This window comes from Agelaius tricolor, unplaced genomic scaffold (assembly GCF_023055355.1).
Source record: "Agelaius tricolor isolate 1412-34295 unplaced genomic scaffold, bAgeTri1.0.p SCAF_68, whole genome shotgun sequence".
Classification (NCBI taxonomy): Eukaryota; Metazoa; Chordata; class Aves; order Passeriformes; family Icteridae; genus Agelaius; species Agelaius tricolor.
This window is the reverse complement of record NW_027269328.1, coordinates 104,718-122,947: the sequence shown is the minus strand read 5'-3', so window position 1 is coordinate 122,947 and position 18,230 is coordinate 104,718. Positions and strand designations below refer to the sequence as shown.

Below are 18,230 nucleotides of genomic sequence, written 5' to 3'. Positions count from 1 at the left end.
AGCTTTTGTCATGGCTGTGTGCAGAGAAAGGAAACTCCAACGTTGTGGGTTTGTGCAGCCTTGTACCCTTTTGCAGGAGTGGAAGTGCCCGGGGCATGTGAGTGCAGGGGATGATAATGTGGCCTCACACCTCTCCTGGCCCTGTGGCCACCCCTTCACAGCTGCAGAGCGTGGTCTTGGGGTCAGTTGATAATTTTTAGGTCCCTGGTGGTACAATCCCATTGCTGGGTTGCACAGCAAGCCTGGGACAATCTCAGAGATCAGTTGTGGATCCTTTCACTGACACTGCTTCCCCTGCTTTCTGTTGGCCAGGGCACTGGCCCTTGGCTGAGGAGGGCTGTCCTGTTCTGCTTTGCGTGCTCACAAGAACCCAAACAGCTCAGGGGCTGCTGCACAACGTGAGCAGGGCTGTGGGACAGGAGAGCTTTGCTGCCTGCAAGGGGAAGTTCTGAGTGCAGAATAAAGGTAGAGATGGGGTGTGAGATGGACACTGCACAGGAGGGAAGTGTTCTCTGCAGCATGGAGTGTTCAGAGCAGGGCTGGATGCCCGGGCAGCTCTGCTGAGCCTGCTGTGGGCACAGCTAGGAAGGAGTGCCACCATTGCCTCCTTGGCTGGCCCTGCTAGCAGCCAGGGGGCACACAGGCTGCCCCCTTACTCTGGCCAACTCCTTTTGCACATTCTTGAGGGTTTGACAAGCCTGACCAGCTACAGCATGTTCCTGTAGGAGTGCCCAGATTGAGTTCAGCTTGTCAGAGACAGGTTGCTTGCCCTACCCTCTGCTGTGCTCCACACCTCTTCCCATCACCAGTCCTGCTCAGACACCGGATTTGGCTGAACCTTTTTCTACAATTCATCTCTGATGGTGATTGTCCAGGGGGTGACCAGGTGGGACTGTGGCACTGGGCACATTCCAGAGCTTCAAATGGGTGGTGGCTCTGTGCTCCCTGCTCACTGAGCACAGGTGGTACTCAGTGTTTCTCCCTGGCAGACAGCTGCTTAGTTCCAGAGAGTTGCTTGCAGTCTCTGCAGAGGTGGCTCTCCCAAAAGTTTATCTTTCATGAGGGTCCATACTTAGGCTCTGCTCACTGTTCTTGTGGCTGCAAGTTATTTCCTCCCCACAGCTGTGAGTGGTTTGTGGAGGCACTGGCTGCTGGGAGGTTCTGCTGTCTGGGTGGTCACCTCCCTTCCCTCAGCAGCTTGATTCTTGTCTGGAGGTGCTTTGGCACCAGCATCCTCCTGAAGTGTGGAAGGGTTGTGTGGTAGGTCCATCCTCCCTGAGCTCCGAGGTGGTGACCAACTGCAGTGACCTTGGCACCTCTGGCTGCTCCTCAGGCTGCTGTTCTGAATGAGAGACTTGCTTGTGACAAACGCTGTGGATCTTTCTGAAGTCAGGCATTTCTGCTGGGAGTTGTTCCCACCTTGTCCTCCTGGCGGGCAGCAGTTGTGGTCTCCAGGTTTGCCCTTGGAGAGTGATGCTAAGCTGCCAAGGAAACAGTGCAGGAATGTATTGGTTTGGGCCAGGTGACAAGAGATGAAGGCTGTGAAGACTCACCTTAATGCCACCATTCTGCCCCTTTGGGCGCCACGGGCCTGGAGTTGCAGGCGTTCCCTGGGATTTCATCAGGGATGGGATGTGGTTTCCTGCATCCTAAGCATTCCTGGTTTTCTTCTAGTGGCACCGGACACAATTAACAACCACGTGAAGACCTGTCGTGAGGAGCAGAAGAACCTGCACTTCTTTGCCCCAGAATATGGAGGTATGCTGTGGCTCTGGCTGCAAGCCTGGGGATTTTTTGTCCTCACTGATGCTTCCAAGCTGTCCTGCACCTTGTTCTCAGTTCCAGGCTCCTGACAGATGCCAGGAGTTCTGAGCCATTTGCCTGCTGAAATGCTTCAGCTCCTCTGTTCTTTGGTGGCAGAGGAGGGAGAAGCTGCAGGACTGTCCCAGCCTGGTGCAGAGTGGTGCTGCTGCATGCAGAGCTGACTGATAACAATACTGTTTCTGTGTTACAGAAGTTGCCAATGTCACCACTGCTGTGGACATCTACTCCTTTGGGATGTGTGCACTGGAGGTGAGTGTCAAACATGGATTTTGGGATAGAGATGATGAATCTGAGGAAGGAGAGAGCTCTGGAAGGGCTGTGGCCATGGGTGGGTTTGCTCAGTGCCAAGTGTGTTTTGTTCTCAGAGCCAAGTGCACTTTGCCTTGGAGGGATCCCTGTGGAGGCTCTCCCAAGTGCCTCACTAAGGAGTAAATGGCTCAGGGATTTGCAGTTCTTCCCAAATTCCTAACGGTTACTTGGCCAGTCCTGAGGTCAGACTCACTGGCTGGAGGGAATAGTCACTGCTGCAGACTGTTATGTAGTGTCCATGTATGTGACCACTGCCTGGGGTGTTTGGGGCAGAGGACAGCTGTAATCTGTCACTGTGTGGGCCAGCCTGTGCCCATCTGATGGCGGTGCTGGTTGCAGTCAGTGAGAGTCTGACATACCTGGTTCTAGCAGCTTTGTGCTTCCCCTGTCCTTGCACTCAGTAGGTCCAAGTGCAGGTAATGGGAGCTGTTGTTAGGAGTATTTTCTGAGAAGAATTGTCAGAAAGAGCCAGCACAAGGAACTCTCAACCTGTGCTGCACATTCCATTAGTGAAGCAGGAAGAGAACTGTGGAAAGACACAACTTTTAGGAAACAAAACTGAAGCTGAAGGCAGAGACACTCTGCAATATTTTCCAGCCTTCCCTAGCTGGGAATGAGTGTCTGTGTAGTTGGCTGGAGCCCACTCTTGATGTGTTGTGTGCTTGCTCTTGTTCTGCGCTGCAGAGCTATCCACACAGCCAGAAGGGACACTGTCAGACCCTGGCAGTGATCCAGTCACTACTTCTTTATGGAATTATCAAACAGAGTAACAGGCCAATGGATCATGGGGTTCAAAATGGAGACACTCACTGTCCAGGTTGTTGCTGGCAGAGTTCCCAGGGCTCCCTGGCAGTCTTGGGGTACTAGGAGCAAGCTGTTGTAATGAGGCAGCCATTCTATTCTCTCTGTCTCTCCAAATGTGACCTCAAGTACCCCCAAACAGCTTGGCTGCAGTGATCTCATGCTTGGCAGTGATCTTGAGCCTGTCTGCCCTGCAGTCTGTCACTCCTGGTGGAGTCTGATGCTCTCTCTGTGTTTGCAGATGGCAGTGCTGGAGATCCAGGGGAATGGGGAGTCCTCCTACGTGCCGCAGGAAGCCATCAACAGTGCCATCCAGCTGCTGGAGGACCCTCTGCAGCGGGTGAGCCACGGCCTCAGGCTCTGCATTGCTCTGCTGCTGCTGCTGCTCGTGGTCTCACGCAGGTTTTTTCTCTAGGAGTTCATCCAGAAGTGTCTGGAGCAGGACCCTGGCCGGCGCCCCACGGCACGGGAGCTCCTGTTCCACCAGGCGCTGTTCGAGGTGCCCTCGCTGAAGCTCCTGGCTGCTCACTGCATCGTTGGGCACCAGCGTGAGTACCAGCCCTGGCAGCCACCTGCCCATGTGGGTCAGGGCTCTGCAGAGCTTGGCTGAGCTGTCAGTGCCCCCCGTGAGCTGGCACCCTGGGAACACCCTCCCCATGCCTGCTCTGCAGGACACAGGGCTGGGAGGGCTGTGAGAGCATCTCTGCTCTGAGAGCATCTCTGCACTTTTCATTGCTTTTCTAAGGCTGGAGAGGAACTGCAATTGCTGCAAGTTACTCCTTTTTTTTTTTTAATAGATATGATTCCTGAAAATGCTTTAGAAGAAATGACCAAAAACCTTGACATGAACGCAGTGTTGGCAGAGATCAACCACGAGGACAGGGAAGGAGTCAAGATGATGTGAGTCCCCATGGTGTGCTCAGGGGGCTGCTCAAGGGAGCAGTGCTGGGGCACTGGTGTGGGCACTGGGACGCCTCCCATCACCTCAGAGTTGGTGTTTCCCCACTGACTGGGTGCCAGTGGGAGCTGCTGGAGCTGGAGGTGAAGGAGCAGTGCCTGTCTGGGCACACACCCCTCTGGGGAGGGTTATTCCTGGGTGGAAGGAGACCTTGCACCTGTTTCCTGGGAGTAGATTCTGTGCAGCTGAGGTGAATTGTTCCCCAAATAGACAGATTAAATGAACATGCTGTGGTTGGAGCAGAACACCAGCAAAACATGGCTGAACAGTTTGGGAAGGTGCTCTGATCAATCACAGACTGGCCAGATGGAGTCACTTTCTCACTTCAGAGAAAGGGTTCCTCAGTGCTTTCCTAATGGAGCATCTTATTCCACGCTATGCACAGGGAAAGGCAGCTGAGGCAGCTGGCAGTGACACACAGCACCACTTACACTGTAGGGGTGGCCCCTAAGAGAGTGTCTGTAATACATACGAGCAAGCAGAGTGCCAAACAAGTGAGGTACATTTTGGATAACAAAGCCTTGGCTAGTCAAGGGATTAGCTGAAGACAAAGATGTGAATACTGTATTCTCAGAGAAGCCTAGGGTGCTTCCAGGGAGCCCAGAGTTCTGGGATGCTCAGGCTGCTGAACAAGAGTAAGATGACAAGGAAGAACAGCTCCGTCCATATGAACAGCTCTCTGAGCCACAGAGACCCTTCCAAAACCTGACATTCCACTTGTCATAGTGCTAGGAAATGTGGTATGAAATTCCCTTTGGAATGTTTTTGATATAGTTTCAAAATGGAGGACAACAAGTGAACAACCAAAGCTGTAAGGAGAGATCCTCACACGCCTGGGCTGTCAGGGGGTGCCAGCCTGGAGCTTTCCTTTTGCTAGTGCCATACCTCAGGGGTGCTGGAAAAGGGAAAGAAAGCAGCAATCCCTTGAAATGTCAGCATCATTTCTGGATGGTTCATCAGACTGCCATGCAAACCAAGCTGCTAGAGAAAAATTGGAAGTTTTTGTTGAAACCTGCTGTGTCAGAGGATAGGATGATCCCAGCTGCTGGGGCTGTGGGAGGGGCTGGAGGCTGATCTGGGAGCTGAGGCAGGTGTGCAGCCCATAAAGCACCTGAGGAAATCCTGTCAGGCTTCCAGCAGTTTTGCAGTCCTTGCCTCATCTCTGGAATGCTTCAGAGCAGCCTTGAGGCAGGTGTTTGGCTGTTCCAAGTGTTTGTTGCAACCAGGGACCTGGTATGGCTGGTATTTGTGAAACAGCTCACCAGGGGCACTGTCACTGGGCCACCCTCCAAATGACTGCATTGCACAGTGTGAGGGCTGTGAGAGTGGCTCTGCCAGAGCTGCTGCCTCACCCTCAGCTCACGTCGGTGGTTATGTCCTTAAGGGAAGATCAGAGCTTGTCACACCAGTGGCTGCCTGTCCATAACCATCCTGCCTGTGGACACAGCCCAGGACATGGGGATTTGAAACTGCACCCCAAGAGACCCCAGTGGATGGTCCTATGAGACGATTTCTCATCTCAGGACATTTTGTTTTCCAGCTTCTCACAATCTCCAGCACTGGAGCTGGACAAGTTCCTGGAGGATGTGAGGTAAGAGGGATTTTTTAAGACACCTTCCATTGTGTGTGAGAGACTGGAAAAGTTCTGGAGAGGTGTAACCTCAGATGCTGCTCCTTCCTTGTAGGAATGGAATCTATCCCCTCACAGCCTTTGGGATGCCACGGCCCCAGCAGCCCCAGCAGGTGGTGGTGAAATCTCCCATTGCTCCCCCGTCGGTGAAAACCCCAACTCCAGAGCCCGCCGAGGTGGAGACCCGCAAGGTAAAGGCTCAGCCTGGCTGAGGAGGGGCTCAGCCCCGCTCTCCATGGCCAGGCAGGGCTGTGGGGCAGCTGCTGATGGGGTCTGTGCCTCTGTTCCAGGTGGTGCTGATGCAGTGCAACATCGAGTCCGTGGAGGAGGGCGTGAAGCACCACGTAGGTTTCTATGGCTGTGCAGGGCTCGTGGCTCTGATGTGCTGCTGGTGCCTGGGGTAACCCTGCAGTGCTGCAGCTGCCACCATAGGACCCAGAGCCTGTCCCAGGCCTGTGCCTGCTGCTGACCTGGCCCCTGGCCCACCCCCAGGCCCTGGATGGTGCTGACAGCTGCAGTTCAGGATGGAACTGGCTGTAGCTCTTCTGTTAGATCCCCGTGGGGCTCTGGAGGGGTGGTTCCCATCCCAAGGGGCATTTCTACGGTTGCTTTGGGCTTGCCATGGCAGCTTGCAGGATTGCAATTCCTCATGAGAATTTCTTTGCCCTGCAGCTGACACTGCTGCTGAAACTGGAAGACAAGTTGAATCGACACTTGAGCTGTGACCTTCAGCCCAGTAAGTACCTTCTGCCCCTGCCAGGTGCACTGGGCCAGCAGCACGCTTGGAGCAAGGACTGACACCTTTCCTTGTGTTGCAGATGACAACATCCAGGAGCTGGCAGCTGAACTGGTCCAGCTTGGGTTCATCAGCGAGGTAAGCAGGGATTCAGGTAGGGCTGTGGGCCTGTGCTCCTTCCTCAGAGTTCAATGGTTTTGTGCCCTTTTTGGGGGCAGGAGGCAGGAGGAATAAGCCAGGTCCCTGCCCTGGGGGTCTCCAGCCCTGCTCTTAGCTCTGAGTGGATGGGGCTTACTCCTCACTGTCCTTGTTCTGCTCAGGCTGACCAGAGCAGACTCACCTGTTTACTTGAAGAGGCATTTAGCAAGTTCTACTACACTCGGAACGGAGCCCTGACGGCCGTGACTGTGTCATCTTAGCCCCGTGGCTCCTGGGCAGCCAGCGTGGCCTCGCTGCCTGCGACCATCTGTGTCTGCCCTCGCTGTCGGGCACCCGCGAGACCCCAGCTGCAGTGCTTGGAAGCTCATCCTGCATGTGCCGTGGCTGGGCTCATCGACAGTCCTCCCTGCCCACCTCCTGAAGGGGACTTTGCGCATCAGTATTATTTCCAGCCCTGTTTTTGTTGGGATTTGCCAGGTTGTGCTGCGGAGCTGAGGCCTGGCTTGGGGCGTTCTGCAGCCCCACTCATGTGCATGGAGTTTGTTCTGTTTGAATTGTACAAAGTGTCTTTTGCACAGCACAGAAATGGGTTTTTTCTTTCCTTTTTTTTTTCTTTTTTTTTTTTTTTTTTTTTTTTTAATTTAAAGGTAAGCAGGGGTGAGCCCCTAAGCCCTGCATCCCCGGTCACTCTCCCCCATTCCCGCGCCACGGGCCCAGGGGTGGCCGAGCTCGTCCCCCCTCCCCGCCCGGCGCTTCGCTCCCGCCGCCGGCTGCACTTTGTTTACTGGTTCGCACCGCCGGGGTCACGGCGTGTGCTGGCCCCGGCTGCGGCCCCGCGGCCCCCGCAGCCCCCGGTCTTTACCGGGGCCTCCCGGGGCTGCAGCGGCCCCGGGCTTCAGTGTCATCCTGGCGCGCGGCGGGGCCGAGCCGCGGCTCCTGCATCTCATTTCTATCATTTCCTATTTTTAATAAACTGTTTTGTAAAGACGCGAGTGCCGCCTCTTGCCGGGCGGGGCGGGGCGGGCTGGAGGGGCCGGGCCGAGCCGCCCGTCCCTGCCCCGGGGCGGTGCGAGCGGCGTTGGCGGCGGCCATGGCCGGGGGCCGGCGGGCGGCGGGAGCGCTGGCGGAGCCGCGGCGGCTGATGCGCACCGGGCTGGGGCTGATCGTGCTGGGCCACGGCAGCCTCGTGCTGGGCGCCATCGTGCACGGCTCGGTGCTGCGGCACGTGGCGGGCGCCCGCCGCGCCGTCACCCCCGAGTACGCGGCGGCCAACGTGGTGTCGGTGTGCTCGGGGCTGCTGGTGAGCGCCGCCGGAGCGGAGCGGGCGGGGGGCGGCGGGCCGGGCCCCGCCCGGGCCCCGCTGACCGCTGCTCTCCCCGCAGAGCATCGCCGCGGGCATCGTGGCCATCCTGGTGTCGCACAACCTGTCCCGGGCGGTCCTGGTGAGTGCGGGGCTGCGGGGGGGCCTCGGCGCCGCCCTGCCCCGCCGGCAGCCGCTGCCGCGGACCTTGGCCCCGCGGGCTCCTTCCGCCTCGGCGGCGGCTGCCGGCGCTCCGGGTGCCGCCTGTCCCCGCTCGGCCGCTCCCAGAGGGCGGGAGCGCCGTTCTCGGGCAGAAGCGCTTCGGGGGGCGAAGCTGCGGCCGGGTCGGGGGTCCCGCGTGGGCTCGCAGGGTGGGCGGGCACGGGGCGGGTGCGCCGGGCTGGGGGCTCCCGGCGCCCGGCCGAGCCTGCCCGGGGGTCCCCACGGAGCCCGAGCCAAGGGGCGTCCGGCGGTGCCGAGCTCACAGGGGGTGGAAGGATGCGAAAGGTGCGAGAGCCTCATCCGAGGGCGTGGCTGAGCCATCCTGGAAGAGGCGAGAGGTCCTGGGTGCGCCTCGGGGGAGCGGCTCTGCTGAGACGCAGGTGCCCGGCCCGAGCGTTTCCCCGAGCTCCTGCCATCCCACTCGTGTTCTTGCCGCCTGCAGCACTGGACTCTGCTGGGCGTCTCTCTGCTGAACTGCCTGCTGTCCACGGCGTGCAGCGTGGGGCTGGCGCTGGCCTTTGCTCTCACGGTGCACAGCCGGGGCACGCACCTGGTCCGGGGCTGCAACAGCTCCGCGCTGCCCCTGGACGCCCGTGCAGCCATCGCGACCAACGACTGTCCCTTCAACACCACTCGCATCTACGTAAGTCACTGCACAGCCCCACCCCTCCCAGCAGCTTCTTTCTGCTTCCTCTCGTCTTTTCTTTTCACTCTCCCTCCCGCTTCCCTTCTCTCTCCCTCTCCCCCTTTCCCCTGCTATCCACACAGTCTCTGCTGAGTGTGTTCAACCAGCCTGGTGCAGTGCCCACGTTGCTGTGACCCCCTGCCCCACAGGACACAGCCCTGGCCCTCTGGTTCCTCTCCCTGCTGCTGGCAGCTGCGGAAGCCGTGCTCTCGGGCAGGAGCTGCTTGGTGGCTCTGGTCTTCCGGGGCATCGGGCCCTGTGCACACAGCTATGCCAAAGAGCAGGTACAGATCTCCCTGCATCTCCCTCCCCTGTGATTGCTGCCTTTGTGCTGCATTTGTAAGGTGCTGGGTTCTGCTGGGAACAAGGAGGCTGTGCAGCAGTAGGGGGGTGCTGAGTTGGAACCTCTCCTAGCCAGCCTAAGTGCCAGACCAGCACCCCTTCATGGGCAGTTGCAGAGGGACCCTCTTCTTCATCCCCTAGTAGCCAGGCCTGTTCGTTTTTGTGAGAACACTGCCCATCATGTGTCCTTGCCACCCTAACTTCTTTTTGTCTTCTTTTTTCCTCTCTAGCTGGCCAGGCCAAGTACAGCAATGGAGAAGCCACTCCGTGAGAGGCAGCAGCTCCTGGCAGGAATTTCTGACTCTCCAGTGTAGCTGGAGAGGTGAGTGCCCCACGTGGGCCATGCTTGGGATGGGGGGAGCAGGCTCTGCCGTCAAGAGGGCCCATGCCCACACCAGCCCCCCAGAACACAGGCAGAGGAGTCAGTGATGCTGGGCCCTGCAGCACAGCCTGGCACTGACACTGCTCCTCTGCTCCCAGGTGATGCTGCAGGAGCGCTGTGATCCAGCAAGGCTGGGGCCAAGGTGGTGTCACAGCTCCTGCAGTGGGCTGCAGGGATGAGGGTGTGCCCTGCCCCCTCCCCACCTGGGACAGCCCCTGCAGGTCTGCAGGTGCCGTGGGCCCTGATGCTCTCCCATCCTTGCCCCAAGCTGCTGGGCCCTTCCTGGTGTGCTGAAGGTTCTTGGTTTCTGGCAGCAGTGATGGGGGTGGGCAGTCCTGGTGCCATGGCAGGCATGGCAGCTGGCTGTGCCTGTGCTCAGATGTGTCAGGGAACAGAAAGGGAAGAATCCCTTTGGTGTAGATCTCTAGTTTTTTGAATAAATAAACTTTACCTTTCTACACTGGTGTTCTAAGTGGTTCTGCCAGGTGAGCGCTGGCTGGGAGCAAGGCATGCCAAGGGAAGGAAAGTGCAGCTACTCTGTGAGCCTGTCCCTGTGCCTGCCACTCCCCAAGCACAGGGATGGTGGCAGAGCTGTGGCCTCAGTGTGGAACACACCCATGGATGTGCACTGCACCCAGCAGCTGCAGTGTTCTGGGCCCAGCATCCTCTGGCAAACAGGAGCACTGCAGGGCTGAGATAACATGTTTATTGGATGTGGAAGGTGCTGAGGAACAGGCCTGAAAGCTGCCCTAGTCCCGCTCACTGGAATGAGAAGCTGGTGCTTGGGAGTCCCCCACACCACCGTCGGAGGAACTCGATCACATCCTGGCCTGCTGGGCTGTGGGATGTCTGCAGAAAGAGACAGGCCTTGGCACGGGAAGGGACTGACCCCGGTGCCCCCTGCCTGAAAGGCACCCAGTGGGCTGGCAGGGCTGGGTCTGCTGATCCCCAGCAAGCAGCACTGTCAGTGCTGCAGTGAATGCCCTGGGACCATGACTCACCCAAGGATGCTGCACTGCCAGCACGAGGGGCTGGGGTGAACCCACCCACAGCCTGTCCCCTGCCTGGGGGCTCTGGCTCACCTTCACAGCCATCACGAATTTGTACCACGCGTCCTTCTTCACTTCCCGGCCTGGCCTCAACTCAATCTTGTTTCCCAGCACTGGGTACCCTGGGCACAAAGTGACACATTCAGAACAAGCTCAGCCCCATAGCAACCATCCCCCCACCTGGGGCACCCCTTCCCTGTGCTGTACCTGCCCCACAGCACGGTGTGTAGGGGGAATAATGCTGCCTTGGTCTCTAGGAGACCAAAGTGGAGAAGGGGTGTTCAAAGTGGGGGGATCAAATGAAGATTAAGGCTGAACTGCCCTTGGGCAATGACACCCAAGTGTGTAGGTCCAACAATGGCACCCAGCCTCTGACTCTCAAGCCACAGCCCTGTTCCTGGTGGCCCTCTCCTGCTCCCCCTTCTCTGACCCTTTTTTAGTCCTGCACTACTAAGAGCAGGGCCAGGTGCTGCCCATTCTTGACTGTGCTGGCCAGCCTGGAGTCCCCAGGCAGAGCTGTGTCAGCCTGAGCCATCCCTGAACCACAGAGTGTCTGAGCTCAGAATTGCTCTGGGGTCTGTATGGCTCAACCTCCTGTTCAGGCAGGGCCACCCCAGCCCAGGGCTGTGTCCAGACAGCTTTTGACTGTCCCCAAGGATGGTGATCTCACAACTTCTGTGCAACCCGTTCCAGTGCTCACTCACCCCACAGTAAAAATGCCCAATCTCCTGCAGCAGAGCTGGTTCCCCACAACCACACGGTCCCTCCACTGCTGTCAGAGCACAGCCCAGGCCTCCGGCAGACCCACCCTGCCGTTCCCACTCCTGGCAGGGCACTGTGTCATCTCTTGTCTGAGCAAGCTTGCCTGGAGCTCACCTGTGAGCAGGCAGGGCAGGGAGGCCACCCCTGTCCCTGCTGCCACCAGTGAGGCCTCGTAGGAGCCGCGCTCGTCCTGCGGCAGCGCCTGCTGCAGCCGCTGGTCCATGGACACCGTCAGCACCCAGTCCCTCACCTCCTCCCGCTGCTCCTCCTGCGGGCAAAGCCAGTGCCAGGCTGAACTGGGCTGCTGCTGCTGCCCCACCGCAGCCCCAGGGCAGCAGGAGCACAGGGGAGAGCAGGACAGGTGTGCACCATGTGCACACAGCACACACTGCATGGTGCACGGCAGGGCTTGAGTGAGAGTGTGTGTGTGTGTACAGGTAGGTGTGTGTGTGTGTGTGTGTGTGTGTGTGCTGGGGGGGAGAGAGAGAGGGACAGAGAGAGTGTGTGTGTGTGTGTGTTTGTGACGCTAGCAAGTTATTTACAGATGTGAACAGGATGGGGCTGCTATGGAAAGTGTCTCGAGCTATTTATTTTTTCAGCATCAGTCTCATTACATGATTATGATAATGGAAAGATGCTAACAGCTCACAATCCAGGCAGCAGGCCCAGATGTGTGTGTGGTGTGTGTGTGTGCTGGGGGGAGAGAGAGAGAGGGACAGAAAGAGAGAGAGAGAGAGACAGACAGAGAATGTGTGTGTGTTTGTGTACAGGTGTGTGTGTGCTGGGGAGCACAAGAGAGAGGGTGTGGGTGTGAGTGTGTGTCTATGTATGTACAGGTGTGTGTGCGTACAGAGGTGTGTGTTTTTCTGTGTGTGTACACAGGGGTGTGTGTGTATGTATGTGTGCTGGGGAGCACAAGAGAGAGAGTGTGTGTGTGTACAGGTGTGTGTGTATAGGCGTGTGTGAGTGTGTGTACATGGAGGTGTGTGTGTATGCACACAGGTGTGTGTGTGTACAGGTATGTCTGTGTGTATAGTAGAGGAAATGTATTGTACTTGAATATCTGTACAGAGGCTTTGCCTCTTGTCTAGAGGCAAAGTCTCTATACAGATATTCAAGTAGAGGCAGGTCCCGGTTGTCCTTGATAGGCTGCAGCTGCGATGTCCTTAATTGGGCTGCAGCTGTGACTAATGAAGATAACTGGGATAAAAGGGGGTGGGTTAGCCAGTCAGGGAGAGCCTTGAAGGAGTCCTGAACTGGGAAAGAGCAGCATGCAGAAGAAGGAGTCTGTGCTGTGAAGATCTGCAGCCATAAGAACGCACCGAGGAGGTATGGGACTTTAGAAATTTGATAACAACAGTATGGGACTCTAGAAATAGAACCACAACAATACAACAGTATGGGACTCTAGAAATAGAAGAACAATATGTGTGTACACAGGTGTGGGTGGGCACACAGGTGTGTGTTTGTGTGGATGTGTGCAACAGGTCTGTTTCACAGCTGTGTGCACATGTCTCTGTGTGTGTGTTCACAGCTGGCGCACACGTCTGTGTGCGTGTGTACAGGTGTGTGTGTCTGTGTATGTGTCTGTGTGCTCAGTGGAGGGACAGGCAGGAGGTGCCAGTTCTGGGTCTGTTTCCATCCCTGCAGCCTCTGCAGTCCCAGCCCCACCCCACTCCCTGTTAGAGGCCCTGCAGCAGCAGCACTGCTGAAGAGGACAGGTGGCACTCACAGGCACGTGCTGATGGGCTGGAAGGGGCACTTCGAAGGGAATGTCTGTCTGCTGAAAATCAGAGTGGTCCAGGGAATCCAGGTTCCCTTCTTCAATGGCCTGGAAAGAAGGGGTAGAGCACTGGGCAATGCCAGCTGCAGAGCTCACAGGACAGTTCATAGCCAGGCTGCCCCTGCCTGTTGGTGCTGTGGTGACCAGGCCCTCCTGTCACCCATGACCACACTCTGCAGTGTCTCAGACTCTGCCCTGTGCAGGTGGCCTTGAAGAAGGAAAAGATGCAATTGGGTGCTTTTGTTTTCCCCCAGCTGCTGCTGACAGCACCTGAGAGTGTGGCACAGTGGGGTGTGCCAGCTCCCTTGGATTTGGTGTTTCTGGTGGCCAGCCTGCTGCACAAGCAGGGGACTGAGGGGACTCCAGAGTCCTTTATCACAGTGGACAAAGCACTGGGCCATGGCCTCCACCTCCCAAGTAGTTTTTCTTCCCTTGGAACAACCTGAGTGATCACCCTAAAAGCTGTAATGGCATCTGCAGCCACGAGGATTTCAGGCCTCAATTGTCAGGCCAATGTGCTCTTTGCTGCCACGTGCACAGTGGCACTGGCATGCCCAGGGTGACCTGGGCAGGGCATGGCAGAGCCTCCCACAGGAAGTGTGAGGGTGCCCCCTGCTCCAGGCACACTCTGGGTGGGGTCTGGGGGCTCTCCCCATCAGTCCAAGCTCCAATGTGCTGCCCTGCAGGAGCCTCAGCTGAGCCTTGCCCGGCCTGGGGGTCTGTGCTGGCCCTGTGGCAGCAATGGCACTGTCCCCTTAGAGAGCCAGCCCTGCCTGCCCCACAGAGCATACTCACATCTGAGAGGTCCAGGAAGTGGTTCAGGAAGACAAATGCCATGTTCTCCCAGCTGACTGCCTGGTATGGAGAGGAACCCTGAGTGAGAGTGGGCAGCTCATCCTTGAAGTAGTTTTTTGTAATACTTTGAAGTAGTTTTGTTTTGCATCCCCAAATGGTTTATCCCAGACTGTACCCCCTTCCCTTTACCTGTGTTATCCCTCTCCCAGGATGAGATCATCCCCAAACGCCCACCCTGGCTCTCTGTCAATCACTCAGCCTCCCATCCCCTCCATCCAGAAGCTTTGGTCCAGGATGTTGAGTGATTAGCCAGAGGCCAGGGGTCAGCCCCCCAAGCCTTGCCCCATACGCTGTCCTAAATGTCCATCCCCCAGTACCCATCCCCTAGGGTCACTTATTGGTGAGTAAAACGTTATCTACTTTCAGTTTCCACCTCCCTTTAAATGTGACCTTGGCACACATCCTCAGAGCCAGCTCTTCTCCCAGAGCCAGGGCTGGGAAGGAGGTGGCTCTGTGTGTGCCACAGTGCCCAACCAGCTCATCACCACAGGCTGTCCCACAGAATGCAGACAGGCATTATGGCCAGGCTGGATGGGGCTTGGAGCAGCCTGGGATCGTGGAAGGTGTCCCTGCCCATGGCAGGGGATGGAACAAGAAGAGCTTTAAGGTCCCTTCCCACCTAAACCATGCCATGATTCTATTACTGCAGGCAGTGAGGACATGCTGCTGTCCTTGCCAGGTGTCACAGCTGCCAGGCAGACTGTCAGACACCTGGGTGATGCAGAGCAGCCTCACATCCACACTGACAGAGCCAGAACGTGGCCTCTGCCCACCCCTGGGGCTGTAGGTCCCATCTGCTCACTGGCTGAGGTCTGGCCAGCTGCCTGAGGAACAGCCTCCAGTGAGAGTGCAGGATTTGGGAAGATAAAGCTGAGAATCCCCGAGCCCAGGGGGTCCTGTGCTGTTCCCTGGTGCAGAGGCAGGCAGCTCTCACCTTGGCAGCCATGCCAGCCTCGTAGAAAGCCTTGTCTGCAGGGATCAGATCCGTGTGGCGCAGCAGGGAGATGGACAGCTGGGCAGCCATGGTGTCCTGGGGCACAGAGACACAAACTCAGCAAAGAGAAAACAGCCTGGAGGGGATCTCAGGAGATCCCCCACACTCACACCAAGGACTCTGCACCCACACAGGCCTTACAGGTAAAAAAGGTCAAAAACCTCAGTCCTGACCCTGAGTTCCCTCACTACAGAACACATGGGACTGTCACCTGAGGGTGAAATTCTTCTGCTTTATAAGCCTTGCTGTTTTTCACGAGAGGCCACACCCAAACAATCCCCATCTAAGTCACAGAACAGGCGAGGTTGGAAGGCACTGCTGGCAGTCCCCAAATCCTGCCCCTAGCCCAAGTCAAAGCAGAGGCAGCTGCATGCCTGGTTCAGGAACATGCCTGGTCAGGCTTTGACCATCTCAAAGAATGGAGACTCTCCAGCCTCTCCACAAACCTATTCCAGCCACAGTCTCAATGATTTTTTTTCTTGTATGCAATTATGTAAGAATTTTGGAGCAGGGGTGAGGAATTGAAGGGTAATTTCACTTTTCTGCCGCCAAATACCCATTGTCACACAAGAACTGTCAAGGCCACCCCTTCTTTATGATCCCAAGCAGACTGCCCAGCCCAACATTCCACAGCTGTGCAGATCTGTACAGGTTTCCAAGACATCAGACTTGGCTCTTGCTGTCTGACATGTCTCTGGACCCCCAACATCCACACACACAGCCATGGGGAAGTCCTAGTCTTCCTGTGGCTTTCACAGGGGTTCTTTTCCTTTTCCCAGCCTTCTCCATCACAACTCTAGTGCCACATCCATCCAGAGCTCTGGAACAATTCTACAATCCCACATGGATCAAGACTTCAGCAGGGAGGCCAAGAACAAATCCCAGCACACACGAGACTCCAAAAGAGTCACAGGGCCTTGTGATGCCCCCACAGAGGCCCAAGAGCTCCCAAAGCCCCCCAGGAGGCCCAGCACACAGCACCAGTACCTGCTGAAGCCCTGGGCAGAGGATCTGCTCTGGAGCCCACGTGTGAAGCCCAGCAGCTCTTGGAGGCCAGGAGAGCAGAGAGGAAGCCATCCCTCTCTTGGGAAGATCAGGTTTTTGTGATTCCTAATTTTCTACTGGCACCTCTGCTCTCACAAGTCATGCCAAGCACAAGGATCAGCTCCTGCCCTGGTTTACAGCTCAGCCACAGAGGCTGGGACAGCACCCGTGGTAAGCGGAAAACGCCACCTACAGTTCCACCTGTCGTGGTGGGTCCCAGGTTACTGCAGTCCCATTCTCGTGCATCCATGATGGGTGATTTATGGGAATAGTGACCCATGAACAGCCCCAAACCTGCAGATGCCCCTGGGGTCCCCCCTCTGGCAGAGGAGCTCCCCAGCCTCACCAGCTGCTGCAGGCCCTGCGCGGCAGCGCGGGCGGCGCAGTAGTGGCAGATGAGCAGCATCCTCTCAAACTCCTCCTGGGCTGCAGGGTCTGCCTCGCTGCTCTTCACCAAGCTTTCACACTGGGAAGAGAAAATGAGAGGGACTGAGAGCAGGAGAGCACGAGAGCACTCTTCATCCACGTGAGACAGGGAAGTCAGGACAGAGAAGGATCTGGAATATCCAGACACGTCAGGGACTGGATGAGGGCTGGCCTGGGTGCTCTGAAAGCATGCTGAAGGAAGGAGGCTGTGGGAGCCAGGGGGAGTCACCAGCACTGCAACAACAGCCAGCACTGCAAGCAGGGGTGAGCCCGCATGGACAAAGGGAGGATTTTTTGATTTTGCTTATGTTTGCAGTAAGGACAGAAACGGAGATAAGGCAATTGTGGCTCTGGCTGAGGTGTTCTGGACAGGAACGAGGAGCAGAAGGCTCTCAGCCTCCATGGGGAGAATTCATATTTCCCAGGCTCAGTAGCTCTGTGCTTTCCCCATGCAGGCTGCTGAATGTGGGGTGGGATCAGAAGAGGATGTCACAACAGCTCCCATGTCACAGCAACACCTGGAGCTCTGCAAGGGCTGGAGTCCAGACCCACTCCTAGGATCTGGCCTGGAGCAAGGGCCTAACCCTAACCCTAACCCTAACCCTAACCCTAACCCAGACCCACTCCTAGGATCTGGCCTGGAGCACAGGGTCTCTTTCTCTGTCTTCTCTTGCTCAGCCACACCCACCTCCTGGGATCCTGTTTTCCTACTGTCCACACTGCCAGCTCTCTACTCTTAGCTTGTGTTCTACAAACACTGTCCGTGTCACCTGTGGAGAGCCTGGTTCCTCTCCCCAGGAGCTGAGCAGGCAGGGGTGCCCCAGCCACACTCACCAGAGCCAGGAGCACGTCCCGCAGCTCAGCCCAGCCCGAGTACGCCTCGGCACAGTTCCTGCCAGGAGCGTTCACCATCTCCACAAACAGGCGCTTGTAGATGTTGAAATTCTGCAACAAAAGGGACACAAGTGTGGAAGGAGACAGGTGAGGAGTCAGCAGACTCCAGAGCTCTCCTGCTGCCAAGCACAGGCCAAGAAAAGGGCTGCAGAGGGGCAGTGCTGCAGGAAGGGGGGCTGGGGACAAGGCAGACAAACAGGGAAGGATGCAGGGATGCTTCCTGCAGCCAATGCTCTCAGAGAGGCAAATGCTTCCTTTTGCTGTGAACTTGGTGCTCAAGGTGCTCAAAACAAACACAAACACTCAACTTCCCCTGCTCCTTCCCATGGAGAACAAGCCGGGAGATTTCCTTCAGCCCTCTGAAGAACGCCCTGCAGGGCTGGGCAGGCTGAACTCGAGGCAATCCCAGCTCAGGTGGGAGCCTGATCCTGCAGCAGATCCTGCAGCAGATCCTGCAGCAGATCACAGCACATGGACAGCCCAGCTGGGGTGCCCTCCTCACCTGGGGGTTGGCAGGGGCTCCGTGCTGGGTGTACAGGTGCAGGGCTCTGTCCCAGCAGCCCTCACAGATCAGGTGTGTTGCATACAGGGCCACGTACTTGTGCAGCACCTGGTAGCTCTGGAGACGACACACAGAAAGCAGCAGCATGAGGCTCTTGAACTTGGTGGGTATGGATTCAGCCATGTGTGCACAACCCCACACAACTGAGTCCCAAAAGGTGAAACAAAAACAGGTAACCAGAGCCAGACCGCCCTCAGCACACCTGGGATTGATTTGGGCCCTACTGACACCTTGTCTTGGCTGGCTGATGCTGTGCTGATCCTCCACACATGCAAACACAGCTGTTTTGCAGCTTCCCACCACTTGCCAAAGCAATACTGCCAAACACTTGGAAGGATGCAGCACCTCTATTATGTGTCAACAAGGCTGTAAAGCAGCCCTCAGTCTAACAAAGAAAGTAACTAAAACCCTGGGTGAAGATGTTTGTAATTTACAAAGCTGCTCTAGCCCATTACCCACGCTCTGTCACAGCTCCAGAACTGCAGACCTTCTTAGAGTGCTCCTCACACCAGT

At 56.9% G+C, this 18,230-nt stretch overlaps 3 protein-coding genes across 7 annotated transcripts in view; 2 read left to right on the top strand and 1 right to left on the bottom strand.

Annotated features, from left to right (window-relative positions):
• The window catches only part of NRBP1 (nuclear receptor binding protein 1), a 33,791-nt gene extending 26,389 nt beyond the window's left edge, over positions 1-7,402 (top strand). For both annotated transcript variants that reach the window (XM_071417230.1, XM_071417229.1), the window contains 11 exons: positions 1,675-1,758; positions 2,015-2,073; positions 3,176-3,274; positions 3,350-3,482; positions 3,732-3,834; positions 5,433-5,483; positions 5,578-5,713; positions 5,813-5,866; positions 6,195-6,258; positions 6,341-6,396; positions 6,579-7,402. In XM_071417230.1, coding sequence (XP_071273331.1) covers positions 1,675-1,758; positions 2,015-2,073; positions 3,176-3,274; positions 3,350-3,482; positions 3,732-3,834; positions 5,433-5,483; positions 5,578-5,713; positions 5,813-5,866; positions 6,195-6,258; positions 6,341-6,396; positions 6,579-6,677 — 938 coding nt within the window. In that variant the 3' untranslated portion in view covers positions 6,678-7,402. The remainder of the gene's footprint in view (positions 1-1,674; positions 1,759-2,014; positions 2,074-3,175; positions 3,275-3,349; positions 3,483-3,731; positions 3,835-5,432; positions 5,484-5,577; positions 5,714-5,812; positions 5,867-6,194; positions 6,259-6,340; positions 6,397-6,578) is intronic.
• A 105-nt stretch (positions 7,403-7,507) lies between these two features.
• KRTCAP3 (keratinocyte associated protein 3) lies at positions 7,508-9,806 on the top strand. Of its 3 annotated transcripts, XM_071417241.1 has the most exons (6): positions 7,508-7,717; positions 7,800-7,859; positions 8,382-8,582; positions 8,774-8,908; positions 9,197-9,288; positions 9,447-9,806. In XM_071417241.1, exons 1-5 carry the CDS (start codon positions 7,508-7,510, stop codon positions 9,278-9,280), a joined length of 690 nt encoding a protein of 229 aa, XP_071273342.1. In that variant the 3' UTR covers positions 9,281-9,288; positions 9,447-9,806. The 3 variants fall into 3 exon arrangements, 1 of the variants encoding a protein (XP_071273342.1); XR_011676865.1 differs by having other exon boundaries at positions 7,508-7,859; XR_011676864.1 differs by having other exon boundaries at positions 7,508-7,859; positions 8,708-8,908.
• A 234-nt stretch (positions 9,807-10,040) lies between these two features.
• IFT172 (intraflagellar transport 172) overlaps positions 10,041-18,230 on the bottom strand; it is a 39,648-nt gene continuing 31,458 nt past the window's right edge. For both annotated transcript variants that reach the window (XM_071417211.1, XM_071417212.1), the window contains 9 exons: positions 17,658-17,774; positions 17,096-17,206; positions 16,182-16,301; positions 14,732-14,827; positions 13,738-13,797; positions 12,892-12,990; positions 11,274-11,427; positions 10,431-10,519; positions 10,041-10,197 (listed from right to left, as the gene is read on the bottom strand). In XM_071417211.1, the coding sequence (XP_071273312.1) occupies positions 10,108-10,197; positions 10,431-10,519; positions 11,274-11,427; positions 12,892-12,990; positions 13,738-13,797; positions 14,732-14,827; positions 16,182-16,301; positions 17,096-17,206; positions 17,658-17,774 (936 nt within the window). In that variant the 3' untranslated portion in view covers positions 10,041-10,107. The remainder of the gene's footprint in view (positions 10,198-10,430; positions 10,520-11,273; positions 11,428-12,891; positions 12,991-13,737; positions 13,798-14,731; positions 14,828-16,181; positions 16,302-17,095; positions 17,207-17,657; positions 17,775-18,230) is intronic.

Bases quoted from the DNA above. Each gene is read 5' to 3' on its own strand.
- KRTCAP3 (XM_071417241.1), top strand. From the start codon at position 7,508: ATGGCCGGGGGCCGGCGGGCGGCGGGAGCGCTGGCGGAGCCGCGGCGG. The intron at 7,718-7,799 runs GTGAGCGCCGCC...CTCTCCCCGCAG, and splicing joins CGGTGTGCTCGGGGCTGCTG to AGCATCGCCGCGGGCATCGT. The intron at 7,860-8,381 runs GTGAGTGCGGGG...TGCCGCCTGCAG, and splicing joins ACCTGTCCCGGGCGGTCCTG to CACTGGACTCTGCTGGGCGT.